The sequence below is a fragment of the Kryptolebias marmoratus genome, linkage group LG1 (assembly GCF_001649575.2).
Source record: "Kryptolebias marmoratus isolate JLee-2015 linkage group LG1, ASM164957v2, whole genome shotgun sequence".
Lineage (NCBI taxonomy): Eukaryota > Metazoa > Chordata > Actinopteri > Cyprinodontiformes > Rivulidae > Kryptolebias > Kryptolebias marmoratus.
In genome coordinates, this window is record NC_051430.1 from 21497612 (window position 1) to 21524386 (window position 26775).

At 39.3% G+C, this 26775-nt stretch overlaps 5 protein-coding genes across 5 annotated transcripts in view; 1 reads left to right on the forward strand and 4 right to left on the reverse strand.

Annotated features, from left to right (window-relative positions):
* Positions 1–174: 174 nt before the first annotated feature.
* On the reverse strand, positions 175–3384 carry prf1.5 (perforin 1.5). The gene is made up of 5 exons (XM_017431282.2): positions 2946–3384; positions 2455–2730; positions 2005–2276; positions 1465–1606; positions 175–1310 (listed from the first exon to the last, which is right to left on the reverse strand). Exons 2-5 carry the CDS (start codon positions 2722–2724, stop codon positions 423–425), a joined length of 1572 nt encoding a protein of 523 aa, XP_017286771.1. The 5' UTR covers positions 2725–2730; positions 2946–3384; the 3' UTR covers positions 175–422.
* Positions 3385–4544: 1160 nt separating this feature from the next.
* On the reverse strand, positions 4545–7837 carry LOC108244786 (macrophage-expressed gene 1 protein-like). Its single transcript, XM_017431266.3, is given in 3 exon segments — positions 4545–6723; positions 7372–7396; positions 7398–7837. Coding segments are annotated over 3 exon segments (2109 nt in total). The 5' UTR covers positions 7823–7837; the 3' UTR covers positions 4545–5064.
* A 3134-nt stretch (positions 7838–10971) lies between these two features.
* Positions 10972–13947, reverse strand: LOC108244785 (macrophage-expressed gene 1 protein). Its single transcript, XM_017431265.3, has 2 exons — positions 13480–13947; positions 10972–13193 (listed from the first exon to the last, which is right to left on the reverse strand). Exons 1-2 carry the CDS (start codon positions 13930–13932, stop codon positions 11535–11537), a joined length of 2112 nt encoding a protein of 703 aa, XP_017286754.1. The 5' UTR covers positions 13933–13947; the 3' UTR covers positions 10972–11534.
* Positions 13948–17138: 3191 nt separating this feature from the next.
* LOC108244798 (histone H1) lies at positions 17139–18004 on the reverse strand. Its single transcript, XM_017431283.3, has one exon. The coding sequence runs from the start codon at positions 17916–17918 to the stop codon at positions 17394–17396; it is 525 nt and encodes a 174-aa protein (XP_017286772.1). The 5' UTR covers positions 17919–18004; the 3' UTR covers positions 17139–17393.
* A 5120-nt stretch (positions 18005–23124) lies between these two features.
* The window catches only part of tspan36 (tetraspanin 36), a 9335-nt gene continuing 5684 nt past the window's right edge, over positions 23125–26775 (forward strand). The window contains exon 1 of the mRNA XM_017431325.3: positions 23125–23309. Coding sequence (XP_017286814.1) covers positions 23250–23309 — 60 coding nt within the window. The 5' untranslated portion in view covers positions 23125–23249. The remainder of the gene's footprint in view (positions 23310–26775) is intronic.

The following is a 26775-nucleotide window of genomic DNA, read 5'->3' on the forward strand; positions in this document are numbered from 1 at the left end:
ATTTGAAATATATGAGTTTGTATGTAATGTATGAATATAATATACAAGTTTCACTTTTTAAATGGAATTACTGAAATCAATCTACTTTTTCATGATATTCTAATTTTATGACCAGCACCTGTATGTCACACATATATACAAGGGCACTATGAAAAGAAAACGTTGACAAATCTAAATATTTTATGTTGTATTAAAGCAGAACAAGAACTCGAACACGTGTACAATATAAAACACTGATGCAGAATGTAACTGACATTTGTTATCTTGTAAAATCTTAGTGTATTTTATACATAATGAGGGTAAAATGTTAAAAGTAAAATTTACAGTTTACAAGTACTTCATGAAAAACGTGAAACTAATAAAAAAGTTTGATGTAACTGAGCATGAAAATCCTCCACTTTACAGTATCGTGTAACAACAGTTTACTCAGCATTTGGAGAGTATCGTCCACATCTGAACCCTGTCAAATGAGCGTCACATGTAATGGTGTAGGTGAAATAGAGAACCCCTTTCCGCAGCTGACAGCTTAAAGAATGAGTTCCTCTCTCAGGATAGACGACACATATCCCTGCCATGTCATTATAAAGCACATCCCTATCCCAGACTTCAAACCTTAACTCCTGGCCCAGCTCCACTGAGCCAAAAGCATATGTGGCGTTCCACACTGGGTCGTTGTTGTCCATCACAGTTTCAGTCTCCTCATACATACCGCTGTAGAAGATCTTTACGTATGCATCCGTTTTTGTGAAGGTGTCTGCCCTCAGTCCTGCGGCTTTGTGAATTTCCAACCTCAGAGTTCCTCTGCCGGCCCTTAAAGGACAGCAGTTGTGGTCAACGTTGGAAGTCGGGGAGCAGTTCTTCAAACCGAGCTGCTCTTCTTCCAGCTGGTTTTCTTTGATGTACTCTGTGACCATGCTCCTCAGGTTAGCACTGATCTGAGTGTCCTCCACCAGATGATGCAGAGGGAAGATGGCATAAGAAACCACGTCAGGGTTGCCATGGAGGCTGTTTATCCAACTGTGGTAGGATTCTGATGGGTCTTGCTGGTAAAGGATGTCAGGGAAATACCGCTCTCCTCCAATTACCTCAATCTTATGTGTCATGAAGCCCTGGTAGAAGCCCATGCTCATATTGCCCTTCAGGAGGTTGTTGCACTTGTTGGAGAAAGATGCGTTAGCGGGGAGAAAGCCTAGAGCCATACGGAGTTCAAGATTTAGACAGTTTTTAATGTCAAACTCTGAGAAGCCCTTCAGTGTGGCCAGGCAGGTCCTGAAGGCAGTGATTCGCTTTACTTTACCTCCAAGCTGGACCTAGGAAACAACACAATGAGGAATCAAAACTCTGAACAATATCTTTAGCTTTGTTTTGCACAAAACTGCTAGACAAAAAGATTTGACAGCATTTATAGTGGAGTACAAAAGACTGTATAATGAAGGTCTTGTGTGTCCTGCTGGTTTCTCTGACCTGGTGTATATAATGCGTTCCGTAGGTGTCTATGAGTCGTCTATACAGGGCTCTGTTCTGGACTGTGTTCAAGCTCTGTGGGAGTCTCTTCAGATGCTTTGTGAACTCTGTACTCAGCTGGGGATGATCGGCCAGCCTGTAGCTACAAAAACAAAAGGCATGGGGATATAACACAATGACCACATAGCCTTGGATTTTCTGTAACAAAGACTGTGATCTGCTGCAACGGAAGATAAATATGCTGCAAAGTTTGCAAGCTCGTAGACTTCAGATGAAAACTGATTCAGGGCACATTTTGTTCCTTCACAATCTGATTTCTGTGAAGTCTAAAGTTCTGCAGCTGTTGTATTTGCAGCAGTGTTTCTTTACTTTGTTTCTAAAGTAATTTCGAAACATTTTTTAAAAATATAATTAGTGTCAGCCTGTGAATTGTTGGCATGCTGTAACTGATTTTTCAGAAGTTAATAATGTATAATAATGTTACTGCGCTATGTTTCTGCCTTGTTTACAAAGAATCACCCCATGCATCCACAAGGTTACCTATAGTAGGTGCAACTGATTTCATGAATGGCAAACGTGGCTTTGTCCACGCTGTGCTGCGAGCGAGCAAACTTGGCCAAATCTGAGCGACTTCCTCCCAGCACAGCCTGGCCGATGTTGTCCAGGCTCAAACCCAAACCCCAGTTGTTGTTGACCAGCGAGTTGGAGCTGCGCAGCAGGGAGTCCACAGAGTGGTGGAGCGCACTAGAAAGCTGTTTGCTGCAGCGGCTGAAGGGACGCCAGTCGAGCACTGCAGCTGGGAGCCTCTGAATCTGAGGGGGGGAGAAGACGGGAATATTACAGTTAGAGGAGAAATGCAGAGTATGAGGACAAAGGTGGAAAAAAATAAACAGTTTGGGTCAAATGAAGAGAAAGGAATTTAGGCTAAAGTGAAGATCTTATGAGAGGAGTGAAAAGAGAAAACCAAGCAGCTGGTTGTACAGTTTTCACCTGTCCATTCTGGAATCTGTTTGGACACAGTGTGCAGGTGTGGTTGTCACCCAGATGAGCTTTGACATTGATCACGTACGCTCCCGTACGACGCAGTCGCACCACATCAAACCCCTCCCCAGCCAGGTTGTGGCCTGGGACAAAAGGAGCCTTTTCACACTCTGATCCAGTGCCAATCCGGCAACCCAGGGCCCTGTGGCCCTCCAGGGTAACTACAAATGCCACTATAAACAGGACAAGATTTCTCTGCTGGTATCCTGCTGCTTCCATGGTTACCTAAATGTGACAAAACACATTGGGGATAAAAATAAAACATTTGTCCTGTTATATAGAGTCTCGCAAAGTATTTAGCTTTATATGGGTTAGACTTTAGTTTACGATAAGCTTTAAATCTTCTGTGCTTTGTAAACAGCAGTAATCCTGCCGTTGGGCGATATCAAAGCGAAAAACAGGCAGAAAAAAGATGGCCAGTAGAGAACATGTACTCTTACCTTATTTTTCTATGTTTTGTCTTCCAGATTTTCTTTGTGCCGCCTTTCAGGCAGTTATATTTCTGCTTTTCCTCCTGGTGTTACATTTAAATCTTCCTCTTCACATTCCCCACTGATGGCACAGATGGCTGTAAAACGATGAAGGTGCAAACAAACTGAAGTCCTGATCCAGCTGGAAGTCAAGTCACGGTTGAAGGGAGCTTTAGCCTCGCTGGTAGGCTAGGCTGAAATCCTGCGGGGTGCTCTCTTTGGTTTGTCCTCAGCTTTTTTGAAAAAGAGGGAGTTCCCGTGTTTTAGAGCTGTGTGTGCAGCACTCTCTCCCTTCCCTTGTCTGTCTTTGTTTCCCTACGGCATTTTAAATTTCCTCTGCATGAGTGGGTTTGCTTTAATGCTCAAGACCCATTTCCGTAAATCCCACACAGCCCTTGATGTGTGTTTGCACGTGCATGTGTGGGGGAGGGAGATTTTTGTGTAGCCACAAGAGAAGAGATGATGTGAGCCGTCTTTATGGGAAATGTGTGTCTGTGTGTGTAGATGCTTGTGTTTGCGCTCCATGTTTATGTCTGTCGGACTGAATGTGCGCTTGCCTTTATGTCTGAGCTGGCCTTGCACTCTACTGATAGCCTTACAAAAATCAAGAGGTCAGCTTTGCCATTGTCTATTTATAGTTGTAATTGCAATGTGTGGTTTTCCTTGTGTGGACAAAGAAGATAAGTGTGTATCTTTTCTGTGTGCAAAAGGTTTCATTCGTCTACAGACAAACATGCCCAACACAGACTTGTTATTATATTTAGAGAAATAGTGTTCTGTGATTAGACGTCTCCACGCTTCAAGACTGAAAATGTGCATGTTAGGTTAACTGGTAACAATAAACTGTCTCTAGGTGTGAGTGAAAGCATGAATGTTTGTTTGTCTCGTTTGTCTCTATGTGGTCCTGTGATGGACCTGCAATCTGCCCAGGGTGTACCATGTCTCTCACACAATAACTACAGCAGATAGGCACAGACTCACCCGTGACCCTGAACAGAAAAGCAGGTAAAGAAGACGAATGGATGGAAGGTTTTCTTTCATCTCTGGTTTCTGCATATTCACAACATCCACATTGCACTTCTAGGGTCCACACAAACATTTTCAGTCCTCCATAATGTTTCACACTTATTAACAAAGAGTTTAGGTTAACTTAGTTTAAATCTAGCTACTCACAGTGACAAGGCACAATCAGTGTTTTAGAGTGCTGTATCAATATCTTGCGTAAGAAATCCCTTTTATAAAAGAAACTACTTGAATTGATAGGGACTCAACAGAACTTCTTGAAACTCCTAGTGAGGCTGAGCAGGATTCTCAATCTGAACCCTAAAAATTGAGTGTAGATTTTTAAAATGGCTATGAATGAATGATACTCATGAAGCTTGAGCATTTATGCCAAAAGCAGACTGAAAGATGTGCCAAGGTTGTCAAATACTTCCAAGAATTTTATTTTTTGGGTGTTATTGTTGCGAGAAAAAAACAACACTTTACATACCAAAATGAAGAGATTTTTAGTGCAAATGATATAGTTTTTCAGATATAGCATACTACAATATGAAAATGAAGGCAGACTTTTATTTTTCCAAATTATTTTATTAGCATTTGATTACATTTCAGAAAAGTTTCGAATGGACAGTTTTCATAGCATAATGCAAAAAGTAATTAAAGCACTGTTTTACATATAGGAAAAAAGAAAAAGCCCATCAATTAATTAATTATGTGTTGTTTTAGATTTAGAGAGTTGAGTAAAGTATGCAAAATGAATGGACAGGTACAAATGACACTGCAATGTGCATTAAAGCCACATGAGGACAGCAGTGTTTAACTTTAAAGTTTGATAATGAGTTCCCGTTTTGGCAAAAAATCTTTTTATGTTTTGAAGAACAATATGCACATAATTTGACCCCTACCTTACAGTATGATGTTAAATTTTAGTATATAATGCAATATTTCTGATAAAAAAAAATTATTCATAATAAAAGATTTCCGTAGATTAAAAGGAAAAAGATCTTAAGATTTTAAGAAGGGACACTTCGGAGAGCAACAGAGAACTAAAACGATAAATGATAAACCTTTAAACAATCTGTTTTTTTTATGCATCATTTTGCTCTATCTCTCTCTCAGTTTCTTCATCTATTTCCTCATAGCCACTTGCCCTAAATCTGGAGATCCTCCTCCTCTTAACCAAGAACAGTACCACAATGACCACCAGCAGTGTTAAACCCATCACTCCAAATGCTACTCCTGCCTTTTCCCCACTCGACATCTGATTCAGCTCTGGGTGAATTTTTTTTAAAACTTCCTTGATTTCTTCTGGTTTGGCAACTTTCCATACTTTTGTCTGCCCAACTCTGACCCAGCTTTTTCCTCCCTCAGTCAGCACCATCACTGTGTTGGTGGCTTGCATGCTGATAAGAGGAGAATTAGTGAACGGAGGGAGGCGGATTGGTAGCAGCTCACCCCCTGTGAACAATCCAGACTGGACACAGTAAAGGATTTCACAGCCATCACTGACCGTGGCGAGGTGCTGACTGAACTTTGGAGGACACCTGTGCTGGTTCTTAGCCAGTGGGTTGCCAGATTCACAGCTGAAGAGGCCTCCGAATGGTACGGAGAATCTGGCGCCGATCTCGTAGTCCTTACTCACACAGATCATTTGGCCATCTGATAGAAACTTTACTGGAATGAAGTCTGATGGGCAGCTTTTGGCTTTGGTGATGGGGTTCAGGAGAGAAGGGCTGTAAATGCCTCCAAACAGGTACCCTGAGTTATCAGGAGCTTTTCCATTCACAGAGCACCAGTAGGTGTTGATACGAGCAGAGCGAACAGGGTACACATTCTGGCATATTTCTCTGTGGCATGTGAAGAACCCAAAGGGTCCACATCCATAACTTTCTGTGTAACACTCTCGTTTAGAGTAATTCTGCTGTCTCACTTCTGACCTCAGTAAAGTTGGAAAGTAAGGTGCACGACAGGAGAAGTCACCGGTGTCTATGTTTTTCTGGGCCAGTGCTTCACAAAGAGGATCTGCATCTGGGGTAAGTTTGGAACAAGTTTGGTAAACACCTCCAAAACTAAGGTTTGTGGCGGGACCCTCACAGGACTTATCATCAACATTGGCCTGAAAGTTGAAGTTCTTTGAACTGACATCAACACACCCAGGACGGGTGTTGATTTTGTAGTACCTATTTATAGCCTGATTCACACTTAGAGACACTTTGCCAACTGTAGGTTCTGGCAAATCAGGGAAGGTGTTTTTGTTTATGAAGTAGTGGAGGGGAAATCCTGAACGATCAATAGCAACTAGGTTATTTGTGGTACTTTCCTGCCACTTCTGTAAAGTGATGCCAGGATAAAAAGGTATGCCGCCATGACTTTGAATGAGGGAGTACTGAATGTTGGACTGATATGTTCTAAGTGAAGAGCTCTGCTGGGTAATTTGACTGCTTATGTCAAATTTGAGTTTGTCAAAAAAGTTTAATTTAGCCTGTAATTTGATGTTTGAACTGTCTGACTCACTGTCTGACACATATGAAGAACAGAGGTAGTCTTCCTGCACCAAGGAAGCCCCAGCATCAACACTAGTGATAACATGAGTTCCATAATCCAGGACCATCTTCTCTGAGAGATACTCTGCGTTCCTCGTCTGGTTGTTTTCAATGGCATCAGCTATATCTTTGGCTTGCTGAGCGAAGCGTGAATCCAGTGTGAAGTCTGGGTAGGCTTTAACTGTGTAGAGGAAGTTACGGACCTTTAGAAAGAAAGAATCATAATCATTAGGATGTTTTCCTTACATACTGTACATAAATTGTTAAACTTTATTTTATCTTTAAACATTAAATTGCTATGAAAATTGCCCAGTTTATATGTTTTGAAAACTTTCTCCTTAATTGGCTATTTTAAAAAGAGATAATCAGTTATCTTATACCTACTGCATTGTATGGAATTTGTAGCAATGTGATATTTTTGCACAAAATAGATATTTTCAGTAAAGGATTAAAATAGATAAATATTTGTTCACTTGATCTCAAAGCCCTATTAGTTTTCTTTCCAAACAATGATAACATTAAAAAAATAAAAATACTCGATAAGCCAGACCTCCAGCAAGGCCACAGGGTGATAAAAAACTTGTGCAATCTGGATCATATTCTGTGAAGTTTAACATTCCTGTTATACAGTTGCAGGTAGAGTATGGGCTGATCTCTGACCTTGACCTTTAACCTTGAACTTTGACCGGATCATGACCAAAATGTAATAATTTGTTCCTTGTACTATGTTTGACTTTTCCTGTAGATTTCATGAAATCCTGTTAATAAGTTCTTGAGTAGTTGGACAGATGGATGCACGCACCTGTGCTATGGAAAACATAACCTGCTTGGAGTAGGTAATAAAAACTCACATGTACTCTGGCTGTTTTTGAAGTCTTTGACCTGATGGGTTTTCATTCTTTTGTTCTCATCAGAAAATTTGCCATTCAGCTTTGGCAGGAAGGATATGTCCGCATTTATGGAGTTAGATGTGGTGCTTTTCTGCTCCAGCCAGGAGTCAATTATTTCTGAGTTGGTCTCCACTCCCGTCTCCTTCTGAGGGATGACAAACACCTCATCTGGAATGAAGTAAAGCCCGTCCTCGGTGGTTTGACACTGGAAGTAGCTGAGGTTCATGACTCGACCCACGTCCACGTTCCGGAGATTGTCCCAGCCTCCACCTGGCAGCACTTCCAGTGCCGTGATGGAGAGGTTGGTGGATGCTCTGCATTGTCTGAGCCAGTTGGTCAGTCGCCTCAGAGGAACTGAAGAGCAGGTTTGAAAGAAACCAAGAACAACCAGGAGGTTCAGTTCGGTCCTCATGATGATTCTGTCAGATCTGATGGCAGGAGTGATCTTATATAAAGCTCAAGCGAAGCCCTGCCTCTTCCTGTGAGTTTCATTTTAGAAATGTACCCACAGGGAAGTGATTTGCTTATACATATGCCCTTTTTATTAGTTTGACTTGAGGGTTTGCCATAGCTCTCCTAAGAAAAACCTTTCCTCATCACAGAACATTAGTTACACTGTCACTGAACTTAATTTCTGTTCTCTTTCTACAATGAAAAAGAGCAGACGTTTGGTAAATGCAGTCTTGCTGACAAGAGGTAATGGACTTTTTCAGCTGACAGTATCAAACTGCAAAGTACTGAAACACACCTAAATACACTGACATACAACACCATTTGGTTTTTCTGAACTCAAGGGGCATTTGAACACAATGATTTTTTTATGAGTTAGATCATTTTTGTAATATAGAAATGTTGAACTGCACAGCTGGACACCTCATGGGTCAAAGATGATGCCTGTTAATTTCTAGGTTTGTGGGGTCAAGGGCACAGGTAACCCCTTGGTTAAAAACTTGTCTATGCTTTGACATGTGACCCTATTGTTTCTTCTGCCAAAGAAGTTATGTTTTCCGTTATGTCTGTTGGTTTGTTTGTCTGTGTCGGTTGTTTCCTGGTTGTGAGGTGAGCTCAGATCAGATCAGCTCAGCAAAGCAGCCGTTACCAGCTGGTATAGGTATAATGCATCCCCCAGACAAGTCAGGCCTGTTTCACTAAGATTCTCAGAAGCCAACAGCAACCACACCCCTTGTCTGTTACACAAAACAAACTCTCCAGCTGCATCACATGCCTCCTCGTGATCTCATGTAGACTTACTAGTGAAACAATTTATCCTAATCCTTGAATAATATACTTTAACAAGATCAAGTTTTCTTCTCATCATGAATATTTGTCATAAAAAATTGCAACCCCTGTTGGTGACAGGAAGATAACTAATCACAACCCAGCCCTAACTCCTGTCATTCCTCTAAAACTACTGTCTGTAAAGCTGCAAACCTGCAGAGAATGAAAATAAAGTTGAATCCCAGGTTTCAACACAACATGTTAAAACTGCTTCACCACGATGCTTCAGCTATGGGACCAGAAACATTTGGACCAACCCAAAGACTGTTTAGCACCCAGTCTCAAGTTAACAATGTACTTCTCCAAGCACAAATGATCCAACTGGACAAACAACCAGAAACACAAAAACAAGTATTCATTCAAACAAATAAACATAAAAATAAAGAAAGAAAGAAGGAAGGGGGGCAACAAGAAATAAAAAGAAACTACAAGCGCTTGGAAAGCCCAAACATCCCCAACAAACCACACAAACATAGAGGTATGTAACACGTGACAGCAGAGGTATAAAGAAAGTTGAGCTTGAGGAAGGTGGGGCTGCAGTAAAACAAGTGTTTACATAATTCAGTTTAAAATGGAAAAGTCCCGTAGTGGGACAATACAAAAACGTTACAATTTTAGTTATACAGCACTTTAAAAACAACACAGTTGAAAACATAGAGAAGGGATGAGTCTTCAGCAGTCTTGTTTACAGTCTTAGGGGAAATATAGGTGATCAAATTTGTTCCTGATAGCCACAGAAAAGCCTTTTTTATATATTATTTTATCTAGATCTAGGAACATAAATCTTGCTAGTTAACTCTAGGGCTCTTCCTGGTGAGTGTGTGTTTAAAAAGTCAGGTAAAACTGATGGGGGCAATACTTAAAAAAAAATGAATAAAATATTGTTTAAAGTGGAACAAAAATTCTGATCTGTTGTTCCACTGTATGGTTGAATTGTATAAAAGTGCATACATTTTCATATTATTTGAAGTACATTCTAGGTGACAGTAAAAAAGTAGTGGAAACACAGCGAAGATTGTTTTTGTTTTTCTCTCTAAAGGAGGAATTCCCCTCTGCCCCAATTACGTTCTGGTTTGAAACTGGTTCAGTAAAAACGAAAGCACAATTTGAGCTGAGTTAAATATTTATTTATAACAGTGAACTATTTACAATACAAAATAGAAGCTGAGAACAGCATAATAATATATAACAACACATAATAGTTCTGTATGTAATAATTAATAATTAAAGAAATGTTTTTCAGTGTTATTGTGAATAAAGTCACATAGCTTCTGCCAAAATAAGTTAACAGATGAGGAGTACGAACCAGGTGAACAACAGTTTCAGGATTTACCTCATAGAAGACACAGTTAATATTAATAACTTTGTTGAATCTATTTTAATTATATGTCTTAGCTGGATAGATTTTATGGATAATTTTATGGGAAATTTCTTTAATTTTATTTGTAATCAAACCTTTTTCCTTGGTATCCCATCCACAAACCTATTTCAGTGTAGATTAACAACCTGTCACGTTGTGATATATATATATATATATATATATATATATATATATATATATTTTTTTTTTTTAAACATGGCTCATATAAATCTGTCGTTATTTACAGGTTGATGTAGTTACTCCTGGAACTGCAATGATGGGCAAAATTAAACAAATTTGCAGAGACAAAGACCGCCATCTTCTGAACAACAGCAAGAACTACATTTCCCGTCTAAAAATATAGATGTTTAATTTTATTGCAACTGAAAGTAATTCAAAATAATATTATAATATCTGCAAAATTATATATACATCCAGTATATGTCTTTTTGCATATGTTTACTATGCTAAAAATAACCAAAGAGCTACCCTATGTATTATGGCTTTATATCTGTACTGTCTGCTGTCAAAATATTACTTTTTCTCAAATGGCTGTCTACTCACAGCAGGTTTTTCTTTTTTGTTGTTGTTGTATTATTTTGCTTTTTTATATAAAGGAATGCTTCTCCTGCAGACATAGAAGACATGATACTTTGCTGCACATTTAACATGTGAGTGATGTAAAATTCTCGTTTTTTCTGAAGAAATTTGTCAAAATCAAACTTTCTGTGTGATGAAAGTAAAGCTTGAAACTTGGAACTAAATGTGCAAAAGATGAACACAGCTCAATAAGTTCTCTAAAGTAAACAAAAAACTCAGTGACATCACATGAGTAATTGTGTGTGTTGAATGTCTCAGTGTTGTTGGAATTTCATGGAGATTTTGAAGTTTTACATGTTCAGAGACATAAAAGACAAGTGGGATATAACACAGAGGAAGACAGTTTATTATTATTATTTAAAACAAATCAAACTTCTTTCTATTGCATGATGCAAAAAGTCAAAAAAACCTTTTTATGCATATTTTATGACTAAAAGTAAAATGCTAATCAGATATATACTGAAGTATTTTTATGCAATGTTTTTGAAAGTAAGTTCATACAGAACTGTGCAAAGCATGCCAAGTTATTAGACTGCTAAATAAACAGCCTTACAATGTTCATTTGAACCACATGAAGGCAGCAGTGGTTCACTCAGGAATTTGGAAAAAAAATCAGTTCTGTTTGTCGCAGAAACCATTTTGTGTTGAAAGACAAAATTCACATAACCTCGTCTGTCAATAGACTGTATGACGGTAAGAATGTTAATACATAATGCATAGATTTTTAGACAAAAAATTAATACATTTATTCACAACTTAAGCCTTAAAACTTGAAAGACAATTAAAAACAAAGCTCAAGAATAAAAAGTTCTGCAATGATCAGGAAAGAATCAGTAAGCCCAAAGAGATATTAATATTGCCTCTTAGATTCTGTTGGAGGTTGTTTTCATACATCATCTTGCTGTGTTTCTCTCTCAACCGCTTCATGTATTTCTTCATAGCCGCTTGACCTAATGCTAGAGAGCCTCCTCCTCTTCTTAATCAGAAACACAACCACAATGACCAGTACCATCATGCCCATCACTCCAAACGCTACCCCTGCTTTTTCCCCACTCGACATTTCTTTGAATTTTGGGTTGAACTTTAGAACAAGTTCCTTTATTTCTTCTGGTTTTGCAAGTTTCCAAGCCTTTGTCTGACCAACTCTGACCCAGCTGTTTTCTCCCTCAGTCAGCACCATCACTGTGTTGGTGGCTCGCATGCTGATAAGAGGAGAATTAGTGAACGGAGGGAGGCGGATTGGTAGCAGCTCACCCCCTGTGAACAATCCAGACTGGACACAGTAAAGGATTTCACAGCCATCACTGACCGTGGCGAGGTGCTGACTGAACTTTGGAGGACACCTGTGCTGGTTCTTAGCCAGTGGGTTGCCAGATTCACAGCTGAAGAGGCCTCCGAATGGTACGGAGAATCTGGCGCCGATCTCGTAGTCCTTACTCACACAGATCATTTGGCCATCTGATAGAAACTTTACTGGAATGAAGTCTGATGGGCAGCTTTTGGCTTTGGTGATGGGGTTCAGGAGAGAAGGGCTGTAAATGCCTCCAAACAGGTACCCTGAGTTATCAGGAGCTTTTCCATTCACAGAGCACCAGTAGGTGTTGATACGAGCAGAGCGAACAGGGTACACATTCTGGCATATTTCTCTGTGGCATGTGAAGAACCCAAAGGGTCCACATCCATAACTTTCTGTGTAACACTCTCGTTTAGAGTAATTCTGCTGTCTCACTTCTGACCTCAGTAAAGTTGGAAAGTAAGGTGCACGACAGGAGAAGTCACCGGTGTCTATGTTTTTCTGGGCCAGTGCTTCACAAAGAGGATCTGCATCTGGGGTAAGTTTGGAACAAGTTTGGTAAACACCTCCAAAACTAAGGTTTGTGGCGGGACCCTCACAGGACTTATCATCAACATTGGCCTGAAAGTTGAAGTTCTTTGAACTGACATCAACACACCCAGGACGGGTGTTGATTTTGTAGTACCTATTTATAGCCTGATTCACACTTAGAGACACTTTGCCAACTGTAGGTTCTGGCAAATCAGGGAAGGTGTTTTTGTTTATGAAGTAGTGGAGGGGAAATCCTGAACGATCAATAGCAACTAGGTTATTTGTGGTACTTTCCTGCCACTTCTGTAAAGTGATGCCAGGATAAAAAGGTATGCCGCCATGACTTTGAATGAGGGAGTACTGAATGTTGGACTGATATGTTCTAAGTGAAGAGCTCTGCTGGGTAATTTGACTGCTTATGTCAAATTTGAGTTTGTCAAAAAAGTTTAATTTAGCCTGTAATTTGATGTTTGAACTGTCTGACTCACTGTCTGACACATATGAAGAACAGAGGTAGTCTTCCTGCACCAAGGAAGCCCCAGCATCAACACTAGTGATAACATGAGTTCCATAATCCAGGACCATCTTCTCTGAGAGATACTCTGCGTTCCTCGTCTGGTTGTTTTCAATGGCATCAGCTATATCTTTGGCTTGCTGAGCGAAGCGTGAATCCAGTGTGAAGTCTGGGTAGGCTTTAACTGTGTAGAGGAAGTTACGGACCTTTAGAAAGAAAAAATCGTAATCATTAGGATGTGTTCAATTTTCTCACATGCTGTGTATAATTTATTTGAATGTAACCATTCAAATGTGTCCAGGTTTATTTACAGACATTTCTCATTCTGCATTAAGGGGCTTTTTAAGAAGTAGTATTTAAGGTCTATTAATTTTTTTCATCAGGTTACTTATGTGCAGTGTTAAAGTAGTAAACGTTCATGTTAAATTAGTTCTTCTTTAGGTCACAAAGCACTTTTAATTTTATATTCAGCAAATAGAGGGTGGGACTCACCTGGACTCTCGCTGTTTTTGAAGAGTCTTTGACCTGATGGGATTTCATCCTCATATTCTCATAAGAGAATTTGCCATTCAGCACTGAGAAGAAGGATATGTCTGCATTTATGGAGTTAGATGTGGTGCTTTTCTGCTCCAGCCAGGAGTCAATTATCTCGGAGTTGGTCTCCACTCCCGTCTCCTTCTGAGGGATGACAAACACCTCATCTGGAATGAAGTAAAGCCCGTCCTCGGTGGTTTGACACTGGAAGTAGCTGAGGTTCATGACTCGACCCACGTCCACGTTCCGGAGATTGTCCCAGCCTCCACCTGGCAGCACTTCCAGTGCCGTGATGGAGAGGTTGGTGGATGCTCTGCATTGTCTGAGCCAGTTGGTCGGTCGGCTCAGAGGATCTGAAGAACAGATTTGAAAGAAAGAAAGGACACCCAGGAGTGACAGTGCTGCCTTCATGATGACTCTGACAGAAATAAGGACTGGGCCAACTTTATATACATGCAAAGCAAGTCCTGCTTCCTCTTATTTTAGGTATCATGTGACGAAGAGGAACATGTTCTTGAACCACTAAAACAGGGCGGTGGGAAGTTTTCACTTGTGTTTCTCCTTGTTTGGTTTTCTCAGGTAGACTGCACAAACAACTTTAATTAGGTAAATATATAATGTTAAAAAAATGTTTTCAAGTAACTAATGTTGATTTATCAACATTGTTAGCAATTGTTTCTTAAAATCCATGTTTTTGATTTCATCTCAATTTAATATAACCACAGGAAGGAAAAAAAAAAAATATATATATATATATATATAAACTATAATTTCAAACCATAATTCACTTGTTTCTATTCCATTACATATCATTCAAGTGATTTAAAGGTATGATTTATCAGTTCTTTGTATACAGTGTGCTAAAAAAAAGCAGAAGTCAAGTTTGGTTCTGGTTTCATTTCAGCAAATGAAATTTGCTGTCTGGTCTAAGACAAAACCACATTTCCATTACACTACAGACAGAATTTCAGAAATAATCTTTTTACTTTTCCACCCACTGACAACAGACACAAAGTGTTTAACTGAAAAAAGCAAAGGGGGACAAAAAAAGGAACGCAATTGCGTCAAAATATATTTAAGAATTTTTTTTTTTAAATGCAACCTTTACCTAATAGCAAAAAGGTCAAAATCCGATATTTGCATTTCTCATCTACCCCTTTAAAAGGGAACAGAAAGTACCAAACATAGTCTAATAAGAGGAAGTGTTGGAGTTTTCACGTTTGACGCATCACATGAGTCTACCTCATGGTATGTCCCCCGAAGCATTTAATCCTTCAACGTCAACAGTTCAGTGAATTCCTGGTGTGTTCTATCCAAGGTCCACAAAATACAGGCAAGATAAAGGAACAGTCTACACAACTTTGAAGTGATGTTCTGCCGTGACATCAGTCATAGAGCACAGAGTAGGGAGAAAGAGGCAAAAGTCTTCATCCAGGCTAGGCTAATGGCGAGCCAAATGAGGGCCCATTTTTAAAATCAGTTTTCAAGCTTATAAAACAGCTCTTTTTTAAATGACATTCTGATGTAGAATAATGCTACATTAGTTGATATTAAACCTCTACACCAGGGGTCTCCAATCCTGGTCCTCGAGGGCCACTATCCTGCTTGTGTTACTTGTTTCTCTGCTCCAACACACCTGATTCAGTGGTTAAATTACCTCTTTGTGTTCTGCAGAAGCCTGTTAATCACCCATTGATTCAAATCAGGTGTGTTGGAGCAGAGGAACAAGTAAAACATGCAGGATGGTGGCCCTCGAGGACCAGGATTGGAGACCACTGCTCTACACTTTTATTATTATGTCACAGTTTAATTTGTTGTTGTTTTCTCAACCAAACAACTTCTGTATTCCAATGAATGTGTGCTGAATGAAGACTTATGCCTCTTTTTCTGTACACCGTGCTCTGTGGCTGATGTCACGGAATAATGCCAAGTGTGTCATTAGGAAAGTCTCTTATGTCTCTTTCCACTGTTCGCTAACTGGCTCCGCTGAATGAAATCAAGTTTTGATGTATCTGAATGCTGCAGTTAGAGCTGTTGCCTCACAGCAAAAAGGCTGCAGGTTGTCTCCTGCCTGAGGCCTGTGTAGAGTTCACGTATTTTTTTTTTTCTTCCTGCAGTTCACAAACATGCATGTTAAGTTAATTTGTAGCTTTAAGTTGTTTTGTAGTTTTACGTGTGTCTTGTTAGCCTCCATGTGGCCCTGTGATGGACTCGCAGCCTGTCCATTGTGTCCCCAGCCTCTCGCACAACAACCACTGGAGATGAGCACCAGCTGTCCCAAGACCCGAGACAGAAAAATGGGTAAAGATGGAAAGAATAGATATTATGGATGGGTGGTGAAAAGTACACTCTAATACAAGAAGGAGCCTTTCAAATGTTATCATTTATTTGTATATTAAACACAAAAATCACTCAATCAGTCTTTGATTTTAGGAGAAGCAGCATGTTCCTTGGTGCCCTCTGATGACAGAAACTTAATCCAGTTTCTGTTTGGGTTCTGACCAGGTTGAAGTGAGATGTTTTTTTGTGTGTGTGGTTTGAGTTGTTAAATCCAGTTTTGCCACACGGTTCCTTTTTTTAAAAAAATACTTTATCAGTTGCCACAACCCTTGTGTTATAGAAAAAAATTGAAAAGAATCTAATTTGTTTCTTATCCCTTGCTGTTGTAAATTTAACCAGCAGGTGGTGACACAAAACCTCCTGACTACTGAAGATATTCAGGCACAAATACCCACACAATTTTTTCAAATATTTTTTCAAATATAATATTTTTAATTGATAATAAATTGACGAGAAGGAAAAGGGCAGGACATTATAAGATGTATCTTCTACCTGCTCTTTTTCGAACAGAATATTAAAAAAAACAAATTTGCATGTCACATGGGCAGAATAATTTTGTTATACATTTTATTTCTTAAGTTTGTTTCATTGTATTTCATTTTCTTTTCTTTTTTTTTTTTGATTGTTTTTTACTGTCTGTTCGAAATAAATAAATAAATAAATAAACTCGTTTGAACTCATATTACTATCAAATATAACAGAAAAAAAACATCTGAAAGAACATTGATCATAACATTTTTTCAGTCATTGTTCTGTGAATTTAGTATAAACTCAGTCACTTTCTGCTGGAGATAAATGGAAACCAAAAGATCTTCTTGCTGTGAGGATCTGTTCTTGCGATGTTGCGATGATGTGCTGAAAAACAAAGTTTTGCAGATCAGATGCACACACCACAAGCCAACAGCCCTCTCCTACAGTTTACCTGGCCTTTAAATCCACTCAGAATCCAGCAAGTAACCGAGTGTAAATGGTTTCATCAGCTCAAGTCTAAGCGAACACAGCATTTACTTGTTCTGAAGAACTATATCTTAGCTGCTGCTGAAATCCAAAATTCTTGTGATTGCTCCTGGAATGAAGCAAATGAATAATGGGGCCAGCCTGTACAAAAAAGGTTTTGTTTCCTAAAAAAAACTAATAAACATGACCAATGAAACAAAAACTGAAATTTTCTGTAAGTTAAAAAAATATGACTTTCCTCAAAATAAACAATGCAAATAAGGCAGAAAAGTTAAATTATTTATGACGAAAAATAAAATAAAAAAACACATTCAATTCCATACTCTTTAAAGTATTGTGTATTTTATTTCCAATGATGCATTTCAGTCTTTTACAGATCAGAGCATAAGCGTAACAGTGAGAAGGGGAACAGGAGGCAGGCTAGGAGAAGAAAGTAAAACAGCAAGTTTAGAATTTACTTAAAAATAGAAAAAAAATAAAAGTAGCTGAAGCAAACTCAATGCATTAAGGGCATTTTAGTCCACACAGACTGAAAGGCTGGAGAAATGCCTCTGGGCTCCATGGAGGAGCAGCCTTCACTTCTTGGCAGCAGCCTTGGTTCTGGTGGACCTGGCCTTGGTCTTCCTGGGTCTCTTTGGCTTCTTGGACTTTTTGGCTGCAGGTTTCTTGGCTTTCTTGGGGCTCTTTGCCTTCCTCTTCCTCTTAGGTGACTTCTTGGCACCTCCGGCCGCCTTCTTGGTCATCTTTGCCTTTTTGGCCTTCTTTGGCTTCTTCTTTCTCACCACCCTCCTCTTACGAGATTTCGGGGCCTTTTTGTTCAGCTTGAAGGAGCCGGACGCCCCGCTGCCTTTAGTCCGCACCAAAGACTTCTTGTTCACCAAACGCCTGATGGCCACGATGATCCTGGCTTTGTTCTTCACCACATCATATCCTCCGGCTTTCAGCACCTTCTTCATGGCAGCCAGCGACACTCCGCCGCGCTGTGCGGAGCCGGACACAGCCCTCAGGATCAGGGCCGACACTGTCCCCTTCTGGGACCTGGCCCTCTTTTTGGGAGATTTGACCGGACATGCCGGAGGCAGAGCGATGGCAGAAGACATCGTGAAGCTGGACCCGCAGGATCAGGTCAGTGAAGGTCGCAGAGATGGAAGGACAGAGTGTTATCTCTGCTGGCCTCCTTGAAGCGATCCGGCCTTAAGAAACCACGATGAGAACCGTGGAGAGTCAGCCCCACCTCTGCTGAGAGAATCTCCTCCACCTTCTCTGACATGATAAACATTGTGTTTTCTTGAAGAGGATAATTCTGTAAAAATTCTGAGCAGAAAGCGAAACATCTACAACAAAGCACATTAAAAAATCACACACATCCTTAGCTTCACATATCTGCCTTTTTAGTCCAAACCTGATCAAATATTTTGCCTTTTTCTCGTCTATTTTCAAGCAGGCAGTTGTCATTTGGAAGTGAAGATGTGTGTTTTGGACATTTTACAGGGTTACAGCTCTAAAATAATGAAGTGTACAGAGTTATGATTAAATAGGCTTAAACAGTGTAATGTTTCTGAAATACTGTTGTCAAAGTTTAGTTTTATTTCTGTTTCATTTGCCTAAAAAATCGACTTAAAGATGAGCAAAGAAACACAGCTGTCTTTTTGCTGAGGAGAGGGTTATCATAAAGTCATGAAGCTTGTCCGTATGTAGAATTATCTGCAACAATAAAAATGTAGTTTTTACTGACAGAATGAAGGGAAAAGTATCACTGGCAGTAAATTAAATTATATAAGTGTCACAGGAGCATTAAAGATTAAAAACAATGTTTCCAAGACTTAAAATTTAAAAGGATTTTAGCCAGGAGAAGAGTAGGGAGGAAAACAAATAACAACAAGTTAAGATTAATTTTTTTTTTAGTTTTTCTTTCATTTTATCATTGAGTAATGCACTTGCCTTATCTTAAATGTGTTTCTTTCTTTCTCAAGCATCAGTTTATGGTGTCATGTTATTTATTAAAGAATGTCATGCCATAAAATATTAAACACTTTTGAACTTTCATCGGATTATGCATAAAATCTACTTATTAAATCAACATAGTGCTTTCTTTTCTGGTATACAACAGAGAATATTAAATGAACACAATTAAAAAAACCCTTAAAATTCAGTAAGAAAAAGCAACTTATTAAAAGCAAAAGTATTTTTTACACAGTATTTGTACAACCAACATATTCAAAGTAAACAGCAGGTCAGTTTCTATATTAGTAACTTTATTTCTTTTCTTTACTTTTACTTTATAAAAAAATTGCAATTTCATCTATTTTTATGCAGTCTTTTGTGTAAATAAAAGAATCTCTATATGTTTTGAAATGTTTTCAGTGTTTTTTTGTGTTTGATCACATATATTATAGTATTCGTCTGATTATGAACAGATAAAACCCTGCAGGTATGACAGGAAATTTTCTGCGATGCATTTACAAGATACTTGATCAAAGCCCCTGAAAAACCAAACAGATGTTTTCTCCCGATCTCTCCTGAAGTTTTTTTTGTTTGTTTGTTTGTTTATGAGTGAGAGATAAGACATTTATGTGTCTGGATGTTAGGGAGAAGTCTGGCCTTCTGTTGAGCACTGATAGCGCCTCCTCCAGTCGCAGGCGAAGATCCAAACACAAATTATTAAGACAAAGTATGTTTCTGGGGTCGTGCAGTTCTGGTTTTGTCCTGTCAGGGGAGACTCTGTGTCATCTCACAGGGACTGTACATTTTATTGTGTAAATCTGAAGTCACACACGTGTGTTTGGTGTCCACAAAATGAATGTGTCGCAGTTTTATTGTTAAAGAAACTTTAACTTTGAATTTAATCTCGAGACTTTTGGTTCTTCGCCGAAGTCCTTCCAGTCCAGCTGACCGTCTCTTTTTTTAAAAATGTTTAAAAGCATCATGACTGACAGGGCATTCAACGTGTCAGGCGTTATATTTGGCAACTTGTATTGAAAGGCTTCAACACCCCTGAACACAACTCTCTTCTTTAGATACACTGTTAAAATAATAGATTGAAAACAAACCATTACGTCATTTAATATTATTTTAATTAACTGCTTTGATTGGTAAGATTTTCTGTTCTAAACGAGCCTTATTTAAAAGGAAGAGTACTTTATTTTTTTCTTTCTCCCTAGGCGTTGTGATCAACCAGACAAAATGTTTTCTTCTAGTAGCTACAGATCATCAGGGGTCACAGGTCATGTGAGTGTGTTGGGGTTGAACAGTGTCACCTGCTGTCCAGTTCATAGGACAAATAAGAAAACAGATATTATTCAAAGAACTAAAGGAAAACAAAACCAGCTTGTCTGACCCAGTAAAATGTTGGGAAACAATTTCTGACTTTACGACAGTATACGTTTAGCAATGGGAAATCAGTTGAACAAAATGACAAAAGGCATGTCATAAGAAGGAAAGCAGAACTTATATAGTTGCGCAAAACACGAATGGGTGTTTAAAAGAAAAAGTGCCGTGTTTATTTAAACAAGCCGTAAATAAGGTTATTTTAGGACAAGCAGGAGTGGAAAATCTGAGCTGCAGAGGTACCTCTTTGAATAAACACAGACATTAAAAGGCAGCTGACAGCAGCTGCTGCTTCTCGTTTTGAACATTTCCGATAAGGTTCTGTCAAGAGAAATGTTGAACTCTTTGGAGCTAATTTGCAGAATGCTTGGCTTGAACAAAGAAAAGTCCCTTGGATCAAATCCTCCTCCCAGCTGGGAGCGTCACAGAGGGGGAGTTGTTTAAGGGAGGACGGGTGAGGCAACGTAACGAGAAAACCTACCTCAGCTGGACTGGACCCTGAAATCATTATTGGTGTTATAGGTGATATACCATAAACCACTGGACGAATTTTAACGAAACTTGCAAGAAGTGATCACTGGATGTACGTATATAACTGAATAACATTTAAAGTCAGCAAAGATGGCTGCCACAGCCAAGTGACCTAAAAGAATGTCTATAATTCATCCATTTCTCTGGATGTTGATCTGAAATTTGGTCTCGTAGTCCCTGAAACTGATGCTCAACACATATTCAAAGCACTAGAAGATTATCCAAAACTTTTGTTTAAAACTTTACCATTAAGAACTTTCAGTCAACTCTTGTCTGTTAGCAAAATATCTCATAGATTGCTCAACAGATTTTAATGAAACTTTCAGGAAATAACCACTGACTGTACATCTATAAGTGATCAACTTTTGGAGCCAACCCAATTTAAGATGGCCGCCATAGCCAATTGAACTTAGAAAACAAATATGTCTGTATTTTAAATAATTTTACATATATTGAGATAAGATTTGGTGTGGTAGTAGCTGAGAGTCATTCACAACACATACTCCAAGTACTACTTACTGTGAAAAAATGTTTGTACAAAACTTTAGCGTTAACTGTTGGTGTCAACCCTGTTTGTCTGTTAGTAAAATATCTCATGAACCCCAGGATGAATTTTAATGAAACTCTCCGAAAGTAATCACTGAATGTACTTCTGTAACTAATTAACTTTTGGAGGCAGTTCAATTCAAGATGGCCGCCACAGCTAATCAACGTTAGCCAACACAAAACTGGCTGTAAGTCAGTCAGTTTTACAGATATTGAGCTGATATTTGATGTGGCCGTAGCTGAGAGTCTTCTTGCAAGATTGCATGACGTTGCACATAAAGTTATTTTCAAGGTTTGACCAAATTGGCTACAACTTCATCATTTCTCAACACAAGATGATGCGGGTGATATGCATTCCTACAAGGAATGAAGCTTTTAATTAAATATATCTTTTGGGATTAGGGATTGATCAGTTGAAACACGACAACATGAGTATTTGGGGAGTGTTTTGTCAAGTAGCTCCAGAGCTGATGATGTGTTATAATTCCTGTTAGAGGTGATGTAAGCCTCCTAACCAGAACAGCTCAGCCTGCACTGACTGTGATTACTATCAGTGTGCGTGTTTTTTTACTGACTAAGTCCAATCATATCTGTGATTTCTGTGAACATTTTAAAATGGCCTCTCTGAAGCCCTAAGACTATCTCCCCACCAAGCACCAAATGTTGTCAGATTCTTTTCAGAGCCGAATCAGGTTAGGTTTCAGAACAGTTGCCTTTATTTACCAAAATCAGAGCATTTTTTTAGCCTGCCTGACATGACTGGACTGCCTAACGAGGACCAAATCTTTACGACCAGCGTTATCTTAAAGGCGTCATGGTTTATATCCCAGCTCCTCGGCTTTATATGTCTGACAAGTTGTTGTTTGGTTTTTAACTTGATGCTCACAGTGTGAAAAACTTTCTTCTGTTTCGTGACTTCCTGTCCGTTTTTTGTCTCCACAGACAGAGCCTGGATTCGCTTGACGTGGCTGAGATGCTTTAAAGCTAACTGGAACTTGTGTTTAAGACCTCTTTAGTTGGATTTATACATTTATTAGAAGTAAGGGATGTAGGATTATAAGTGAGTCTTTTTGCTGTTGTTGTTTGTGTGCAGATTTGGTTTAAAACCTAAAGGTTAACAGAGTCGAATGAGGAAGTGGAGTTTTCTTCTAAACTTAAAAAGTGGAGGTATTTGTTTGTCCAAGTGAAGTGAAGTGGAATTTATTTCTATAGCACTTTTCAGCAGCAAGGCAATCCAAAGTGCTTTACAACACAGAAACAACATCAAATACAGACAAAAACATCAAAGTCAAATATAGAAATACAGAAATAAAAAACATCAATCATGTATAATATAAATGAAATATAAGATAATCTAAATAAAGTCATGAAACTAAACATATCTAAACATGAGCTAAGATAGTCAAAATAGTAGCTAAGATAATCTAAATGAAATCATGATAGAGTTAAAACTGAACTAAACAACAATCAGGAATCTATGTAAAATATGAGCTGTCGACTGAGCGATAAAGGCACACTCCTGTTGTTGTTTTCAGGGAATTCCCTTTTGGATGCGTTTGGTAGTGGCATACAGTAAGTGGTTATGTTCATCCAGTTAACCTTCAGAGCCAGTTCACAGAATCATGAACGCCTGAAACCAACCCTCAGACCAAAACATCAGGACTGTTTCTCAGTGCTGCAGTACAGGTGGGTCTGTTGTGTCCTGATTAACTCAAGGCTTCCCCCGGAATTCTTCCCAGGGAGGAAAAAAATGGGCCTGATGTGAAGGTTTGTTTTGATCCAATCAGGCAGGGAGTGATGGGGGGGGGCTGGTCTCTCTCTCTCTCTCTCTCTCTCTCTCTCTCTCTCTCTCTCTCTCTCTCCCTCTCTCTCTCTCCCTCTCCTGTGAGTCATGTGACCATGTGATCACAGTCAGACCCAACTTGTGACTGAGGCAGCAGGAGCGGCTCACCTCGGCTCTCTGACGGATAAAAACCGAACCGTGTCTCCCTCTTCTCGTCCTCTTCTGCTCCGCTCCGCTCGACGACATGGACTGCGGCATCTTCACCTCGAAGACCATCCTCATCTTCCTCAGCTTGGTGTTCTGGGTGAGCCGCTTCAGCTCTCATGGTGTTTGTTTGTTTACTTGTTTGTTTGTTTGTTTGTTTATCTGGCCGCCTGCTGTGATTGAATTTAGACCGAGGTTATTCTAAGGCAGCGTGTCTGTGCGCTTTAAAATAGATTTAGTCTAAATGAAAATTAAATATTGCGTGTGTGTGTGTGTGTGATTGGAGCAAATCAAAGCTGATACACACCCTTGAAGCCTCCGTTCAGCCCTGTCGCGGTACATCCTTGTTTTTTTTTAATTTTTTTTATTTGTAATAAGCCAGACATTGTTCTTTTGCCATTAAGAGGAAACTCGGACGGATTCTGACCCGTCACACTCTGTTGGGTCGTTTCCAGCCAGTCCAAGTGGACTCCCGCCCTGTCCCAGTCTGATCAAAGGTCAAACCTGGCTCTTCTTCAACTTTAGTTTTATGACCAGTCAGCTCTGTCTGTGTGTTTTTCTCCGAGTCCTTCTGAGCAGAGAAGCTGTTAAAGGACAAAATGAACCTGTTCCAGTGTGATGGACCCATCTGTGTGCAGAAAACAATCATGATTGATGCTTCATTTGAATGTTCACTTCCCTATTTTTCTTCCTGCTCTTTAGTCTCATGGTTCTCTCTCTGTTGACTCTTTCATTTTGATTGAGTCCATCTTAAAGGCTTAGTGTTGTCTTTTTTTCCCTGTATTTCACAATTAACCTTTGCTTTTTTTTTTTAACCAAATACTAACAAAAACAGTATATTTCCACCACTGCGCAAAAAGTATGAATGTATAGTAGTTTTTTTCTCATTGCAAAGCAGCAATCCTTTACACTTATCACCTAAAAAGATCTTTTAAAAAAAACTTATAACCCACACGTGTCCACACTTGTTTTCCCAACAGCTAAAGCTCAGTTGTGTAAATCGGTTAAACCTGCTCGTGTTTAGTCAACAGAAGGTCCTTCCTTTTCTTTTTCATGTTTGTTGGTGTTTTTATTATCCTCCTTAAGGTTATATTTATTTTTTAATTTACTTTAGTTTATTTTTCCTTGTCAAATACGTCAGTGAGTCGTGCTGAGTGCACTTTTCTCCGAAAAATCAACATTTAATTTAGTGTTCAAAACGGAAAACAAACACAGTTCTTCCTAAAAGGTCCAATTTATTTGAGTAAATTGCCATTTTGCATAACAACAAATAATTTGTTGGATGATTTTTATAGAGGAAAATCAGACGGGGAAAGGTTTAATTTGCTCTGAATGGTTGGAAGCACCTGAGCAGAAACATCTGCAACGCTCCTCTTCCGTGTGTGCAAACCTTCCACAAGCCCTACTGAAGCGGAATGTGGTCTAAGGGACCGTACTAACCGGTCCTGCCGGGGGCCAGCTCCAACCTTCGCCACGGATCAAGAGCCATCAGTTGGGAACGTTGTCTCAGATTCCAGAGAGGAGGCACGTGGTGTGAGCGTTGTGTAAGCCTCGCTGCTCCTCGGCCACAAGATGAGATTCCCAGGAGAGATTAGGAGGGTGAGCAGCTGAGGAGGTGCAGGAGAGCGACCCCCACAGGGATCCCGTGACTGAGGAGTGATTAGAGAAGTGAGTCACGGGGCCAATCTGCGCGTTGTTGGGCCACACATTATGTACAAGCAAAGCAGACCGCATACAGTGTCAAAGGGGAAGTCGTTCTGGAAATGGCGCTAATCTCCAGGAACATGGAAAGAAAAACTTTTGATGTAGCTTTATTATTATTATTATTCTCTCTGGTAAGCAAAGGGGAAAAAAGGTCTGATCACACGTTCCCTCGTGGATGCATTCAGACTGGACAAACCAGAGCAGCAATATTTGGGTTCAGTCTTCTTGAAGCCTGAAATTCAGAGGTGATATTTCTGTAGCTCGTTTTTTTCTTCTCCATGTTGCTCCTAAATCAGAGCCCGGAGTCCAGATCAGCTCGAATACAGCTCGTGTCAAAGGGCAAATAGGGAAGTAAGACTAACTTTACAGTCATGCTTTTCTCAATAAATCATTTTTGAAGTTAGTTTTAAACCGTCTGTTTAAGGAAAATGTGTCAGACACATTAAACACGGCTGCTGTTATGTTAAAATGAGTAATTGTTCTTGTAATTGTTCTGTTTATGCACAGAACTGATTAATGCGTGCAGTCTTATGACCGGTGATGTCACTGCTGAATGACTTGTCGGCAAACCAAGATGAGGGTGTGACTAAATTTATTGTCAGGTCTTGTGCTAATCACATGACTCTGGCTCATACAAGAGCAAATCAGTTGTTGTACTTTTACAGCATTTTGGCCGACGGATTTGTTTTCACTTATAATTAGCTTTCTTTTTTTTTTAATTGCTGCAGGACTAACTAATCAATCATCCCAAGGTCTGAGAAAAGGGGAAATGGGTGGATACATTGTATAAGAGAACATTTCATATGAGATCTTAAAGTCATGTTGACCAAATAGTTTTATGTCTGTTTTTATTAGCAGAAGTTGGAAAAGTCGTATTTATTTCTTAAAAGGATTCATATCATATTGTAGGTAAATTATTATTGTTTTGTTTTTTTCCAGAGAATGTCTAAGACTGGACGGAAAAACGAGATTACTCACATTTTTTATGTTGTTTTTTTTTAAACCAGTCATATCATCTCTTCAGGTTTCTGGGTCTTCCCCTTTCATTCGTTGTATGATATAAGCTGTTGTGTAATGCGAGAGGTTTAGGAGGTTGAAGTCCAGAGGCCACATCAGAGGAGGGGGGGGCTTCTTGTCTGCCAGTCTTTTTTTATTCTATCACCCATTAGGCTTATTATGTGTCATATTTTATATAAAGTCTGTAGCAGCTGATTGAACGCATTGAAACAGCACGTTAGCTGATTGTCACCTGATGCTCTGTTTAGTTACAGTGACGTGTACCACCAACTTAATGACTGATTGGGTTGTGTTGTGTTATGGCTAAATAACAACACGGATCTAAATAAAGGGAAATGTATCACTGAGTCACCTGAGGAAGTTGCCCTCGAGGAAGTGCATTTGGAAGCAGATGATTACAAGTGATTTTTTTTTTCTTTGATTCAAATTATTTTAGTAAATAACAAACCAGTCTGGCTTGTTTTGACAAAACTATGCTGTTTTAAGGAGCTGCTTCTTCATATCAAGGGAAGTTGTTTTTTCTCCTTCTCCCATTTCTCCTCCTGTGCAGATTGTTATCACTTTGAGTTAGTTTATGCTGCAGCAGGAGCTGCACAGTGAGCTGCTGATTCACTCTCCACCATGTTTTTGACCAGTCGCAGCAGACTGGGCCTGTGATGAGTGAGCTCCTTAAAGAGTTAAAAAAAAAAGTTAAAAAACAAAAACAACTGGACTTCTATTCTGTAGCTGAAGACGTTTCGCTTCTCATCCGAGGAGCTTTCTCAATTCAGAAATAGAGAGTGTGGAGTTGAGCTTTTAAAGCTGAGATGTGATGTAAGCTGGATTGCTTGCAAATTGTTCTCACT

Coding starts and splice junctions, on each gene's coding strand:
- prf1.5 (XM_017431282.2), bottom strand. CDS start 2,724: ATGGAAGCAGCAGGATACCAGCAGAGAAATCTTGTCCTGTTTATAGTG. Junction 2,277..2,454: donor ACAGATTCCAGAATGGACAG/GTGAAAACTGTA, acceptor TCCCCCCCTCAG/ATTCAGAGGCTCCCAGCTGC. Junction 1,311..1,464: donor GAACGCATTATATACACCAG/GTCAGAGAAACC, acceptor GTTGTTTCCTAG/GTCCAGCTTGGAGGTAAAGT.
- LOC108244785 (XM_017431265.3), bottom strand. CDS start 13,932: ATGAAGGCAGCACTGTCACTCCTGGGTGTCCTTTCTTTCTTTCAAATC. Junction 13,194..13,479: donor CAAAAACAGCGAGAGTCCAG/GTGAGTCCCACC, acceptor TTCTTTCTAAAG/GTCCGTAACTTCCTCTACAC.
- LOC108244798 (XM_017431283.3), bottom strand. CDS start 17,918: ATGTCTTCTGCCATCGCTCTGCCTCCGGCATGTCCGGTCAAATCTCCC.